Genomic DNA, 15,172 nt, shown 5'->3' on the forward strand with positions numbered 1-15,172 from the left:
AGAGGGAACCTCCACCCACTTGCGATACAAGATGTTGTCTTTCAATTCCAGGGTCTGCCACTGAGCCCAATATGCCTTCGTTTGTGCCCTGAGGGGGGTGACCTCTTCCCCCTTAGGTCTTTGCCCCAATCTGACCCATTTGTACACCGGTCCCAGGACGGGATCCTCCTGCTGGGCCGTGCTCCACGCCAAAGTTCCGAATTCTTCATCTGCGGTTAGTGGCAAAATTGGCCCTCTCACCCAGGTTGCACGGACGACGAGGATAGGGGCGGAATCGCCCAATTGCTCCCTCTCCTCGTGTCTCGCACAAAATTTACAGTTTTCCCCCAGACAAGGACACCGAGAGAGTGCGTCGGCATTACCATGGGCCTTCCCGGCCCTATGGGTCACATTAAAATCGTACTGCTGCAATCTTTCCAACCACCTTGCAATTTGGCCCTCCGGTTCCTTGAACCGAAGGAGCCATTGCGAGGAATGGTCAGTTCAAACCAAAAATTTCCGCCCGTACAGGTACGGGTGGAAATGGTTCATGGCAGCCAGCATAGCCAATAGTTCCTTGTGGGTTACGCAATAATTTCGCTCGGGCCTACTTTAGGCCCGACTATAATAAGCAATCACTCTCTCCACGCCCTCCTGTGTCTGGGACAAAACTGCGCCCAATCCTTCCTGGCTTGCATCCGTGTCCAGGGTAAATGTCCCGTCACTAGTGGGGTAAGCTAGAAGGGGTGCGGATGTCAAACACCCTTTCAATTTTAGGAAGGCCTCTTGGCACTCCCTTGTCCAATTAAATCGCGTCCCCTTCTCCGTAAGCCGGTGGAGGGGACGGGCCAACTCCGCAAATTTCGCCACAAAGCGCCAGTAGTAGGAGCAGAGTCCCAAAAATCCCCGCACCTCCTTGATGGTACGTGGTGCGGGCCACTCCTCTACCGCTGTAATTTTGCCTGGGTCTATTTTTACCCCCTCACGACCGATAACGTGACCGAGGTAGGCCACCTCTCTTGCAAACAAGGTGCACTTACTCGGACTCAGCTTCAACCCTGCCTGTCTGAGGCACCCGAACACCTGGTCCAAATTAGCTATGGCCTGGGGGAATGTTTTGGCATGTACTAGGACATCATCCAGGTATACCAGGCATGATTGCCATGGCATGCCGCCTAGTACATGTTCCATTAATCGTTCAAAGGTGGCGGGGGCGTTACACAAACCAAACGGCATCACAGTGAACTGATACAGCCCCTTACCTGTGGAAAATGCCGTTTTCTCCTTCCCTGTCCTATCCATCTCCACCTGCCAATACCCACTCTTGAGGTCTAAAGTTGAAAACCAATTTGAGCCCGCAACGGCATCGAGGGTGTCATCAATTCTTGGCAGGGGATATGAGTCCTTGAGTGTCACGTTGTTTTGCTGGCGATAGTCCACGCAGAAACGCGTGGTCCCATCTTTCTTTTTAACCAGCACAACGGGCGACATCCAAGGACTTCCCGAGGGCTCGATGACGCCTGCATCGAGCATCTTTTCTACCTGCTTGTCAGCTTCCGCCCTCTTGCTCCAAGGGAGCCGTCGGGCGGGCTGACGAATAGGCCGGGCCTCACCGGTGTGGATCTGATGTTTCACCAGGCCCGTACGTCCAATATCCTCGGGGGACAAGGAGAAGAGATCCAAATGGGATCCAACCAGTTTGTGTAAGGCCTCCCTCTGGGTACCTCCCAACTCTGCACTACTACGATTTACCATCTCGCAAATGGGATCGGGCCAATTCCTTCTATTTATTGAAGGCTCCCCCTGGGGCCGGCTCGGCTAGACGTTCTCGCCCCTCACTAACGCGACTTCTCTAACTGGGGTGCAGCCAGCTACCTTCGTGCCCCTCACTATAGTGCGTGGTTCCGTGCTAATATTAATTACTCGGACGGCCACCACTGGCCCATCTGTTTTTACAAGGGTGCGGCCCACGATTAAACCAGGTATGGATCGCGCTGCCACCGGTTCGACCAGACCGCTGGACTCCTGCCATGTTGGGCGAGCTGACCATCGGGCCGGCACTATGGCCTCGGCCCCCGGAGGGATGGTCACGGCCTCAGGAGCCTCCAGCTCCACCCTTTCGGCCGTGCTCACCCCCTCCAATGGTAGCTCTTCCACTCCCACTTGCAGGATCCCCCAGCACAAGTCGATTTTACAACCGCTAGCAGTCAACAAATCCAACCATATTAAGCATGGGTCGCACACCTCCGCCACCCAAACCTCTATCTCTCTCTTTACCGATCCCAACTTGAGGGTCACAAAACCACGCCCTATGATCGGAGCCGTTGCCCCGGTAGCCAGCTGCAAACTATGATTTTCCAGACGCTGGATTTTACCCCAGCCGTCTGCACTCGAATTAAGGATCACGGGGCTGATGATCGTGGCGCTGGCTCCTGTATCCACAACGGCGTCTACCCCCACGCCGGCAATTTTTGCACCGAATTGTCAAACTACCTGTTCCAATTTGGCCACAATGAATGACCTGTCGCGTCAATGAGGGCTTTCCTCCATCCCCTACTGCCGAACACTGCCCTGCATGCCCGGCACGTTCTAGTTTCCCGGGCTCTGGCGGGGGGGGGGGGGGGGGGGCGTCTGAGGTCGTCTAGGCCGATCGATACTGGGCGGAGTTGAGGGCATCGGCTGGCGGGGACCGTCCCGGCGCGGAGCTCGACACTCCCACGCACGGTGACCCAGCCGAGCACAATTATAGCACCTCACCTGGTAAGTTGCTTGCCTCCCGTATTCCAAATTCCCCCCCCTGAATGTCCGAATTGGTGTATTCTGTCGTGGCCCACTGGGTGCCACCGCCGGGGCCGCCTGCCATGGTCCAGATCCCGCCAGGCGCCGGTCCACCAGCCTCCGGACCATGCTCTCCAGGTCAGGGCCCCCTAGGGGGGCCGCCACCCATCACGGGCCCTACCTGACACACCGCCACTGCGTGGCGCTCGCCTCCGCGGGCCAGGGGCCTCGCTGCTTCCCAACGGACTGCAGCGTCGGCCGCCTGGCTCATGGTCTGCGGGCGCTACATGGCGAGCTGTTGTCGGAGCTCCAGATCCGGAAGAGCCTGGATAAAGTGATCCAGCGCCAGGCTTTCCTGGGAACTCGCTGCCATGTCCGCATGTGCGATTCCCACTGCACGTCGAATGTCATGGGCAAGTTCCCCGATGGTCTCCTGGGGCTTGCGTTTTCGCTGAGCAAGCTGAGCTTTAACAAGCTCGCTTTGCTGTTCAATACCGAATCTATTAATTAAGGCCGCGTGGAGAGCTGGCAGGGTGAGAGCACCCGGTGGTAAAGCTGTCAGCACCTCCGCCGCCGCGCTGCGCAGTGCACCCACAAGGTGTACTCCACCTTCGTCTGGATTCCAACCGTTGCCTCTACATACGTATTCAAACTGCGCCAGGTATGCCCTCAGATCACTCTTGCCGTCATACGGCACGAGTGGGACCTTGTGGGCGCCCGAAAGCCGGACCCCGTGCGTCACTCCTTGCGGGGTCAGCGCGGGGCCGAACCGTTCGGGCCCCCACAGTACACTATTCCCGGGGGGCTCCCGTGCATCCCCCGTCCCTCCAAACACTACCCCTGTCGGTGTCAATGCCTGGGTCGCCCCTCCGCAACCCGCTACCCACTCCATACCCGCACACCCTTGCTCACCAATACCCCTCGCACTCCCCATAGTCGGACCTCCTTGCACACCTCCTTCCACACACTCTGCACCTGTCGCACACCTCATCAGAGGCCTCCCACGAACGCCCGGGTCCAAACCAACACCCAAGCCCACTGAATCTCCCCTCACACCATATACATTTCCGAGTATATCGCCACTCACCTCGGCACCTCGTCTTCGCTCTTCCTCCGCCACCTGCAAACTCTTTATTTGGTCAGTAAGCACATCATCACGATTTTAGCACAGACCTTGTACATAATCCATCACTTCCTCCTTTATCTCCCTCTTAGTTTCCCTCCGTCTCTTCTTAATTTCACTCACCCCCTCTTCTACCTCCTCTAATTTTTGTTTCACCTCTTTTATTTCCCGGTGCGCCCCTCAATTTCTTCCTCTAATGCCACCTTGGTCGTTTCTATGTGCGTCCTTACTTCCCGTTCTTTTGTCTCCATTGCCTCTGTCACCTCGTCCAACCTCTTTGTCAACCCCTCGTGTACCATCTGACATTCCCTCTTCGTCGCTATAAGTTCTTTTTTTATTTCTTTCTGTGTCGCCTTCAACCCACCCCCCCACCCCCCCCCCCCCGATTACCGCAGTGTTCTTTTCTACTTGCTCCGCTAACTCCTTTTGTCCCACCGTCAGCTGCTCGACTCCCCTCGTCAGATCTTCTATGCCCCCCTGTAACCTAGCCGTACTATTCCTCACCTCTTTCTCCATACGCTCCTCACCCCGCTTTACCTCCTCGCGTACCCCCGCGACCTCTTCGCCCACACCACGCCCTATCTCCTCCCCCATCTCTCCCATCCCTTTGGTAGATGCCGCCCTCATCTGTTCCAAATCATTCCTCTGGGCATCCAATTTGGTTTCCAACCCGATTTTTACCTCCTCTATCTGGTTCCCCATCTGTTTAATTTCCCGGGCGGATTGCTCCCCTATTTCCCTCAATTTCCCTCCCATCTTGTCTTCTAGCCCCGTTAACCCATTCTTCACCCCTTCCATCTGGTTCTCCTGGGCGGCCATCCTATTTTCCAACCCCGTTAACCCATTCTTCATTTCCCCGATTTGGTTACCCACGTCCTCCAGTTGGCCCCCCAATTTACCTTCTAGCCCTTCCAACCTGTTGTCTAACCCCTCAAATTTATTGTCTAAACCCTCAAATTTATTGTCTAACCCCTCAAATGTATTGTCTAACCCCTCAAATGTATTGTCTAACCCCTCAAATTTTTGGTCTAAACCCTCAAATTTATTGTCTAACCCCTCAAATTTACTGTCTAACTTCCCAATTTCGTTACCCAACTGTTCACTGGTACCCCTCGCTTCGTCCCTCATTGCTCCAATTTGGCCTCCCAATCGCTCAATTTGGCTTCCCATACTCATTTGTAGGGCTGCCTGCAGCTGCGCAATGAGGGCCTGCATGTCAATCCCTCCACTTGCGCCACAGGCGCGGCTACCGCGGCGCCGCCATTTTGTGCGCCTGAAACCTCGTGCGCGAGGCCGCCATCTTGTGCACCTGAAACCTCCGCTACCCAATGCGTATTGCTTTCCTCCCGCATTACTCCCACCTCTTCCCTGGGGTCCTGAGCTGCTTCGAACCCTTCTCCTAGCCCCCCCACCAGCATCCGGTCGCCTTGATTATCCATGGCACGATTTTTAAAATTTAGATTTTATAATAAAATTTCGGCCGCTCGTAATTTTGACCAAATTTTTCGTTGTTTTAAAAATTTTGTTCGGGCCTCAAATCCCAACTCCTCGACACCAATTGTTACGGATCTCAACGTCGGCCTTTTCCCCTTACCAAGGGGAGGGGGGGGGGGGTTAGCCCCTTGTCTGTTACTGCCCGACGTGAGTCCTGGAAATCCCAACGCTCCGTCCGGTCGGGAGCAGCCAGGGTAATTGGTCAACGAAAAGTCCCAAGGACCTGAGTGCCACTCCTGACCGTGAAGCAGGGAAGAGACTCCCGCTCGAACCATGGTTTTAGATAGACTAGTTGCCGAGCGGTTTTTAGCAACCCGGAGTTCGAGCCATTTATCAAGGACTAACCCGATCCTGAGCGTTGGCCAAATCGTGCCACGTATATCAATAGGTAAAAGACAAAGACGATCGGACGAGCATGAAGAAGGAGGCAAAGGTAGGAAGAACAAATATTTTTTATTATTATTTACACAACCAAAGAAACCAAAGGAGAAGGAAAGAAACGAAAGTAATTTACAGAAGAAGAAGAATACACAGTGCAATCCTTAAAACAAGCTTAACTTATACCCCAAGGACAGCACGAACGGAACAAACTCACGTACACGAATGGGAGGAAATGGCAATGGTAGGAATGCTGGCAGAGGAACACGGTCCAAGGAGATGGCGGGCAGGAAGGTCCGGGGCCAGTGGCGCGACGTCGAGGTCCCGCTCGAACGTCCACGCTCCGGTTTGGCAGCGAGCAAGGTGGCGGCAGGCACACGTATCTGGTTTCACGCGGCAGGCACACGTATCTGGTTTCACGCGGCAGGGTTGATTTCAGCTTGGACACGCATCTGGCTCCCTCAATCATCTGGCGGTGGGGGCTGATGCAACGGGTTTTATAACCCCGCCCTCTTGAGCCATACCCACGATCTCTGGTTGGTCGTTCGGGGCTCCACCCTTGATGACAATGGGCGGGCCACGCCCTTCTTCTCCCAGCTGACCGCGTGCGTAATGGAGTCTGAATGCAGTTGGTAATGCAGTTGGCAATGCAGTTGGCAATGCAGTTGGCAATGGAGGTTCTGGGGCCATCAAAAGGGGATCTATCTTATTTCATTTGGTGCAGCGCAAGGTCAACTAGTGGAGACACAGCCTTACCTGAGACATATAATAAAGAAATAACTATAGAGAGGTTCTTTGGTGGCCTCCGTGCTTGTACATGGACTAGCTACGGTGCACTCATTTCAATTAACAGCCAATTAAGGGGGAAATGTACACGGGGTGTTATTAGGGATTTTAATACTAAATTTGATAAAGTGAAGGTTCTAAAAACCGTAACAATATTTTAGTTTTTACTTCTGGATAATAATGTTGAATGAAATAAGAACGAATAAATATATGTCGGTTTGTGACGACTGTCATCAAAAGTAAAAGTAATATATCTTAACGGAAAAGAAAAAGCGAATTTTTAATATATGTCGACATTTTCCCCGACTGTTATTTTAGGCGGTGTATTTTCGTGCATAATCGTGGTGCGATTTAAAAAAATATATCTAGGCATTTTCCCGTGTGTGCGTGATTGTTCTCAATTATTTCTGACACCGAGTCTCAAACCATCGATAAAAATTAAATCAGATGGTGAATTCGAGATAAAATCGTGAGGGTGACTCAATGAATGGGTTTTATTTTACAGGTCTTTGAGAAATCATTTCGTTCTATAAACGGAAACTTTCATGGGATTCTCTTCCCGGTTTTTTTCAACCGAGTCTAAAACTATGTTAGCGACTGTTAAGAATGAAATGATATATCGAATTAGAGTCAAAATGAACCTGTGTGAGAGAGAAAGACAGCACGGGCCTAACTAAACAGGCCTCAAAGCTATTCGAGGTAATAAAATGGTGGATATTTGTTTACATGAAGCCTCTCCCAGAATGGGTGGAGCTACTGTCTAAACGGAGTAAGCCACACCCCCGGACAGACAGACAGACAGACAGACAGACAGAATCACCGTAGCCTATTTTAATATAGATTATACATACTTTTGCCAAGTTTGATTTAAATCCATTCAGCTGTTCGCAAGTGTTACATTTTTAGCTGACGTGACCTCTAACCTTTGACCTTCGACGCCAAAATGTAATCGGTTCATCTTTGCATCATATTGTTACGGTTTTGCAATAAAGAGACCCCTCTAGTTAATTACACGACAACATGTAGCCTGCAGTAGTCAGTTATTTCTTATTAAATGTAAAGATTAGCTCCCTTTCCATTGTGTAGTAATTAAAGCAGATACGACCGCACGTGACCAACATCGGCCAATGGTAGGCTGTGGAACCTTCCAGAAGGAGGTGGGGCTGAGTGACCGCACGTGACCAACATTGGCCAATGGTAGGTCGTGGAACCTTCCAGAAGGAGGCGGGGCTGAGTGACCACACGTGACCAAAATCGACCAATGGTAGGCCGTCGAATCCTCCAGAAGAACATTCCACCCGATAAAGGTCCGTACCGATTGTTCTTCGAGCTCTCTCCTCGTTCGTCCTTCAAGCTGACCGTCCACCGAGCTGGTTCTTCCATGCTGCCCTTCTCCTTTGTCCTCAAGCTGGTTCGTCCTCCGTGCTGACCTTCCTTAAAGTGGCAGATCGTCCTCCATGCTGGGTCATCCTCCGTGCCGATCCTCCTTCGTGCTGTCTGCTGGATTGATCCGTGCGCCACGCGCAGGAACTGCCGGACCCGAGTCAGCGTCCGCACGTCCACCGGTACGTGTTTAACTGGTGTGTGATTCACCCTGTGTGTGAGTTTGCCAGGTACCTGTGTTGGGATTACATAGGTAAGAATTATTGTTATGTCTGCTTCTCGTCGTTTTTTCTGTTCTATTGTGAATAAAAGACGTGTACATTTTGTTTCCTCTCGACCTGCTCGTGTGCGTCCTTTTCCCCATTGACCCAGCATCGTCCAAAACCGAATCCAGCTGCTCAATTAGGTCCGTAGATCACGCAGGGTAAAACCGCGACCCGCTCGGCGCACCTGATTGGAATAGGTGTGGGATCGCGTGGGGTTCAATTCCCGGTCTTCCCGACCATGTGGTCTGGAAGGTATTTGGATCACGGTCGATAACCCTTCGGCCAGTGATTGGGGGATTGGTGATTGGAGTTGCTTTGCAACCCGCTGGGCGCGAGTTTCGTCTTGCAATCGACGGCCCGTGGATCTGGTGTCTGTGGGGAAGCAGGGACTTAACCCCCCCCCCCCCCTCCCCGTAGTACGTCGACAGACCCGGGATCCGCAACAATATATAGTTATACCAAGTCTGGTCAAAATCTCATCACTGGTTCACAAGTATCGCGGTAACAGGATTTTTACCTAACATGACCTGTGACCTTTGACCTTTGCCCTCATCTAATCAGTTCATCTTTACATCATTATACATACTTGTATGAAGTTTGACTTGGTTACCTTCAACTGTTCTTGAATTAACGTGGTGCTGAAAACCTATTACAGACACTGACCTTTGACCTCTTGATCCCAAAATCAAATCAGTTCATCTTTGCATCACAATACATATTTCTACCAGCTTTGGTCAAAATCCCATCAGTAATGCACAATATATCACCGTAACAAAAACTTATCACAGACAGATGGAGGGACAGCCGGATGTACAACCCGAAAACATAATGGGAGCATAAAGACTTCGTCATCAGAGGCATAAAAATTTTCATTCTCTCAGTAACCAAACACCTCAGTGTGTATGTAATAAATAGATTCTGCCATCCTGGTTTGTAAAAATATAAAAAGGTGATCGGACTAACTTCGTGCTATCCTCTGATTCATTACTTGCAAAATGGAAGATTTTTCAAGTATATTGGTCGGTTGCTTTTGTGGTTCTGTCTGTCTGTCTGTTTGTCTGTCTGTTTGTTTGTCTGTTTGTCACCGGCCTACAGGTCACAATTCTAAACCGATCATCACGAAACTTCACCAAGTTGTCTAGGTCGTCCCAATTGAGAAGCCTATTGATTTAGAGGTCAAAGGTCACCTGGAGGTCAAATCTCTAAAATCGCCATTTAAAATCCGATTGACTTGAAAATTGAATAACATTTGTATATTGAGTCAATAAATTGGGAAATGAACTATTTTTGAGGTCAAAGGTCAACTCAAGGTCAAATTTTAAAAGTCTTCAATTTTCATCCAAAAAGCCGTCAATTCTCAACCGATTGACTTGAAAATTGAACAGCATTTGCATATCGAGTCACTAAATTGGGAAACATACTATTTTTGAGGTCAATTGGTCAAAGGTCAACTCAAGGTCAAACTTCCAAAATCATCACTTTTCATCTGAAAAGCCGTCAATTTTCATCCGATTGACTTGAAAATTGAACAGCATTTGCATATTGCCTCTGAATTAGAAAACCATTAAACCAACTAGTTTTGAGGTCAAAAGGTCAAAGGTCAACTCTAGGTCAAACTTCCAAAATCATCATTTTTTTCATCTGAAAAATCGTCACTTTTCATCCTGTTGACCCGAGATTTGATCAAGATCGTAAATTTTAATCTTCATGAAATGGACAATTTGCTGTATCAATAGAAAACTTTGGGGGGTGGGGGGGGGGGCGGATTTTGCAAGTATCGTGCTACGCATGACGTCTCCTTGTTATTTTGTTGAGTGGTTTGTTTGTTTCCCCATTCCCTTTTTGTGGCATACGGTAAGCTCATGTTTTATCCGTGTTCTGTTTGCGCAGTTTTGGAATAGTGCGCGCCTGTCATTTATACCATTGAAAAAATTTGCATTCACGAGCAATTCGAATTACGCAACTCGAGCGTGAGTAATGCTGCGATTACATTTGCGTGCACCATGAAAAGGTGTTCGCGATAAATAAAAACAAAACCTGGATGACGGTTAGATTGCCTTTCCTCAGTTTCGGGAAACCTTCCATCTTAGCGTCATGCGTGCAGTGAAGTGTCTCCTATTTTGATTGTGAATTGTGCCGCTGTAATAAGCGTACCCCTTGCAATCATGACCGGAAAGCGTCCATGGAGTAGCAAGGTTGCTAGCGCGAGCAAAAGACAGAGGAAGGACATCACTATTGAGGTAAAAATGGATATTTTAGGACGGTATGAAAGAGGTGAATGTACAGCTGATATGAGGCATGCGCTAGGCCTTAGTGACTCCACGTTGCGAACAATAAGAAATAGTGCGGAAAAGATAAAAGAAAGTGCTAAATGTGGAACGTCAGTGAGTGCGACAAAGACATCGTATGCGAGAAGTTCCATGATGGAAAAAATGGAACGCATGCTCAGCACGTGGCTTGAACAGCAACACCAAGAGAACGTGCCTGTCAGCACGTTCGTGATACAGGCAAAGGCCAGAAGCATTTATCAAGACTTAATAAGGGACGAAGGTGAAGTGAAGCCATTTATCGCTAGTTCTGGGTGGTTTTCAAATTTTCGGAAGCGTTACAACTATCACCACATACAAATGACCGCAGAGGCCACTGCTGTCGACACCATTGCTGCAGAGAAGTTTCCTGTGTTTCTCAAGGCCATTATCGAGGAAGGTGGATATTCTCCAAAACAAATTTTCAACGTTCATGAGACACGCCTATTTTGGAAGAGGATGCCACGTAGGACGTACATTTCTCGTGAGGAGAGGACGGCACCTGGATTTAAAGAATCGAAAGATCGCTTCACGCTGCTTTTGGGTGGTAATGCTGAAGGCGATTGCAAATTGAAACCGTTAATGGTTTACCACTCAGAAAATCCCAGGGTTCTGCAGGGATATGTGAAGAAATGTTTACCCGTCCATTGGTATTCCAATGCCAAGAGTGGGATAACAGGCAAAATATTTTGTGAATATATTTGCTCCCAGCTTCCTACCGAGTTGAAGGAATACTGTGAGAAGGAGAATTTGAGTTTCAAAATTCTCATCCTCCTCGATAATGCCCCAGGTCATCCACCATCCATCCAGCACCTTCACAAAAACATTAAGGTGGTGTTTCTTCCACCCAACACGACAACTCTAATTCAACCAATGGACCAGGGAGTGATTGCTGCATTCAAGGCGTATTATCTCCGAAGAACATTTGCAAACCTGGTGAAATCAACAGAAAATGGTCAGATGACTGTAAAGGAATTCTTGAAGGCCTTTACAATAAGGGATGCGCTATGTAATGTTGAGGAGTCTTGGAAGGAAGTCACCCGTTCCTGCATGAATGGTGTATGGCGCAAACTTTGCCCTCAATTTGTTCACAGCTTCAAGAGTTTCAGCGTGAATGATGATGTGTCAAAAGCACGACGTAATATCGTCAAAATGGCCAAGACTGTCGGCTTTGATGAGGTGGAAGAGGGTGATGTGGAAGAGTTGCTGGACTCATACCAGGAGGACCTCTCAAATGAGGATCTTCTACTGCTGGAGAAGGAACACCAAGAGCAGGTGTCAGAGTTGGAAAGTGAAGAGGTCGAGCCATTGCGTACTCTCACGAGTAAGAGGATGGCGGAGGCTTTCCGCCTCATCGATATGGGTCTCGCCATCTTCAATGAAGATGACCCCGACACGGAACGCAGCTCAAGAGTGGCCCGAAATGTTGAAGCGGACCTGAGCTGCTATAAGTTAATCCAAAAACAAAAGAGGATGAAGGCCGCTCAGACGACTTTGTTTTCCTTTTTTCAAAAAAAGGAAGGGAAAGAACATCCAAAGGACGATGCCAGTGAGCCCTCAACACCTCTATAACACCACCACTCCTTTCCCCTCCAAACACTTCCGGAAACGAGATGGTATTCAGAGAATACTTTCGCCACGCAGTCTTCAGTAGGTTAAGCGAAGCGGAGGGAGGGATGGAGGGGTTGCATGCTCTATGCACTCTTACAACGTAAAATGCTTCCTCTAAGTCGTGTACCAAGGTGGGGGGAGGGGGGAGTTTGGGACCGTGAGTCCACCCAGAGCGGCACTTTTTTGAAGCAGCAAATTTTAATTGCATCTATCTACACTTCTGAGGTAAATGTGTACAAATTATACTTTGAAAGTCTGCTATAGAGTACGTTCATAAGCCTATACAAAGTAGATTTTATTCTCATTCTCGAGTGTCTTCACAACTACCATAGCTGATAAAAACGGCAGAATAATTCGCTAAAGTATAAACCGGGAGATCGTTAAAACGGGAAATTGTACATCTTTTTCTTCTTCGCTTTTTTTCACCAGCTAAGCACGATAAGGGCTGAAGCGATTGCAATGATTCTAATTTCTAACGCGAGGAAGTGACATTGTCTTTGGGCATTAGGCTTTGTTTAGTTCACCATGCAAGTTCTGAGGAGGCAGGCGTCATCCAAGTAATATGCCCTATACCAAATGGTCATGTAACATATTGGGGTAAAGTTTCATTTTCCTCCGTTGAACGGTTTTCGATGTACACGCTTAACAAAATGCAGATCTCTACATACGTAGGCGTCTGATTGCTTTACCCCGCTTTTCGCTTCACATGCACAGGGTAATAACAAGACATCAGCAGCAGCAACCAACATAATGTTAACAACCCTTTCTTTCCTTTTTCTATTTTTAATTGTTAGAATTTATTATTGTTTCAGAATTTTTCATTGTTTATATTTTAAACATAATTTAAATAAAATAAACCACTGTAATAGTAAAATTTGGACAATAACAATGAGAATAGAGGCAGCGCTTCACCTATTACATTATTTCTTACGGTGAATTTCCTTTTAATCCACACCTTTTTAATTTACACAACTATCTTCAAGAATACAACTATGTATAAATCAAAAGGTTGCTTTTGATTAATAACTTATTGAGTGGTGTGGATGTCGTTCATCTGATAAAAGGTTAGTTGTTTGAGCAATAACATAAAAAAAACTAGAACGACACTCCGATATGCCTCCGCCCACATTATTACATCATTATAATACTTGTGCCAAGTTTGATTTAAATCCATTCAGCTGTTCTGAAGTTATCACATTTTTACCTGATGTGACCTTTGACCTGTTGATGCCATGATCCAATCGGTTCATCTTTGCATCATATATACTTGTACCAAGTTTGTTCAAAATCCCATCATTTGTTTACAAGTTGGCATGGCAACATAATTTTTACTTAACATGACCTCTGACCTTTTACCGCTTGATTCCAAAATTGAATCGGTTCATGCTTACATCATTAGACATACCTGCACCAAGTTTGACAAAGATCCCTTCAGCCATTCTTAAGTTATCACGGTAACTAAGTAATTGTAACTTAACATGACCTCTGATCTTTGACCTCTTGATCCCAAAATCGAATCAGTTTATCTTTGCATTATCTATCTATAATTCCAGTAATCTCTGTACGTTTGTACGTTTGTACGTTTGTCTGTCTGTGACCGCTGTTTCTCGACAACCACGGGTCCGATATACTTTTAACTTGCCAGGTATATTGCTGGGGACCCGAGGATGTGCCTTTTCAAGGTTTCATATTAATCGGACAATTACTTACCGAGCTATGTCCAAAAAACGATTCAACCAATCAGAGAGCAGCGAACGATCGCGTGTGCCGGCGTTGCGAATGGACCAAACCATTCCATGTAAATAGAGGGGGGGGTTCTGTGGTCGTTGCGAATGGACGAAACCATTTCATGTAAATAGAGGGGGGGGATTGTCACTGTACTCGCAAGCCGTTCGCCGTTCGCTTTGGCGTTGCGAATGGACCAAACCATTTCATGTAAATAGAGGGGGGGGATATAATTTTAGATAGATATATAGTACGGGCATATATATAGTACGGGCATGCCCTAGTAATATATAATTATACCAAATTTGGTGAAAATCCCATGACTGGTTCACAAGTTAGCTTTTACCTGATGGGACATTTGACCTCTTGACCCCAAAATCTAATCAGTTCATCTTTACATCGTTATACATTCCTATACCAAGTTTGAATTAAACCCCTTCAGCCATTCTGAAGTTATAGACCTATTACAGACTTTGACAGTTGACCTTTGACCTCGACTCCAAAAACAAACAAGTTAATCTATACATCATAATACTTGCACCAACTTTGGTCAGTCTCATCACTGGTTCACAAGTTATCGTGGTAACAGGATTTTTACCTAACATGACCTCTGACCTTTGGCCTTTGACCTCACCCCAAAATATATTCAGTTAATCGATACATTATTATACATATCTGAACTGAGTTTGAATTGGATGCCCTTAGCCATTCTCAAGTTGTAGACCTATTACAGTATTGGACCTCTTGACCCCAAAATCTAATCAGTTAATCTCTACAACATTATACATACCTGTACCAAGTTTGAATTAGATCACTTCAGCCGTTCTCAAGTTGTAGACCTATTAGACTTTGACCTTTGACCTCTTGACCCCAAAATATAATCAGTTAATCTTGACATCATTATACATACCTGCACCAAGTTTGAATTAGATCACTTCAGCCATTCTCAAGTTATAGACCTATTACAGACTTTGACCTTTGACCTCTTGCCTCCAAAATCTAATCAGTTCATCTTTACATAATTCTACATCATTGTACCAAATTTGGTCAGAATCCCATCACTGGTTCACAAGTTATCACGGTAACAGGATTTTCACCTAACATGACCTCTGACCTTTGACCTTGTGACCCCAGAATATAATCGGTTCATCTTTACCTCATTATAATACCTGCACCAAGTTTGATTTTCCTTCAGCCATTGTCAAGTTATCGCGGTAACGAAAACCTATCATGGGCGGACGGACAGCCGGACGGACACCCACCAACCCTCCGAAGGCATAAAAACAAGAAAGCATCTCTAAATGCAAAGCCTGTCCACATCCTCTATGTAGTTTACCTAAACT

General features: G+C 47.4%; 1 protein-coding gene across 1 annotated transcript in view; it reads left to right on the forward strand.

The window, feature by feature from the left end:
• Positions 1-10,352: 10,352 nt before the first annotated feature.
• Positions 10,353-15,172, forward strand: part of LOC137413402 (tigger transposable element-derived protein 1) — a 94,782-nt gene continuing 89,962 nt past the window's right edge. The window contains exon 1 of the mRNA XM_078782953.1: positions 10,353-12,042. Coding sequence (XP_078639079.1) covers positions 10,353-12,042 — 1,690 coding nt within the window. The remainder of the gene's footprint in view (positions 12,043-15,172) is intronic.

The sequence above is a fragment of the Myxine glutinosa genome, chromosome 1, assembly GCF_964187855.1.
Source record: "Myxine glutinosa chromosome 1, kmMyxGlut1.1, whole genome shotgun sequence".
In the NCBI taxonomy this organism is placed as follows: domain Eukaryota; kingdom Metazoa; phylum Chordata; class Myxini; order Myxiniformes; family Myxinidae; genus Myxine; species Myxine glutinosa.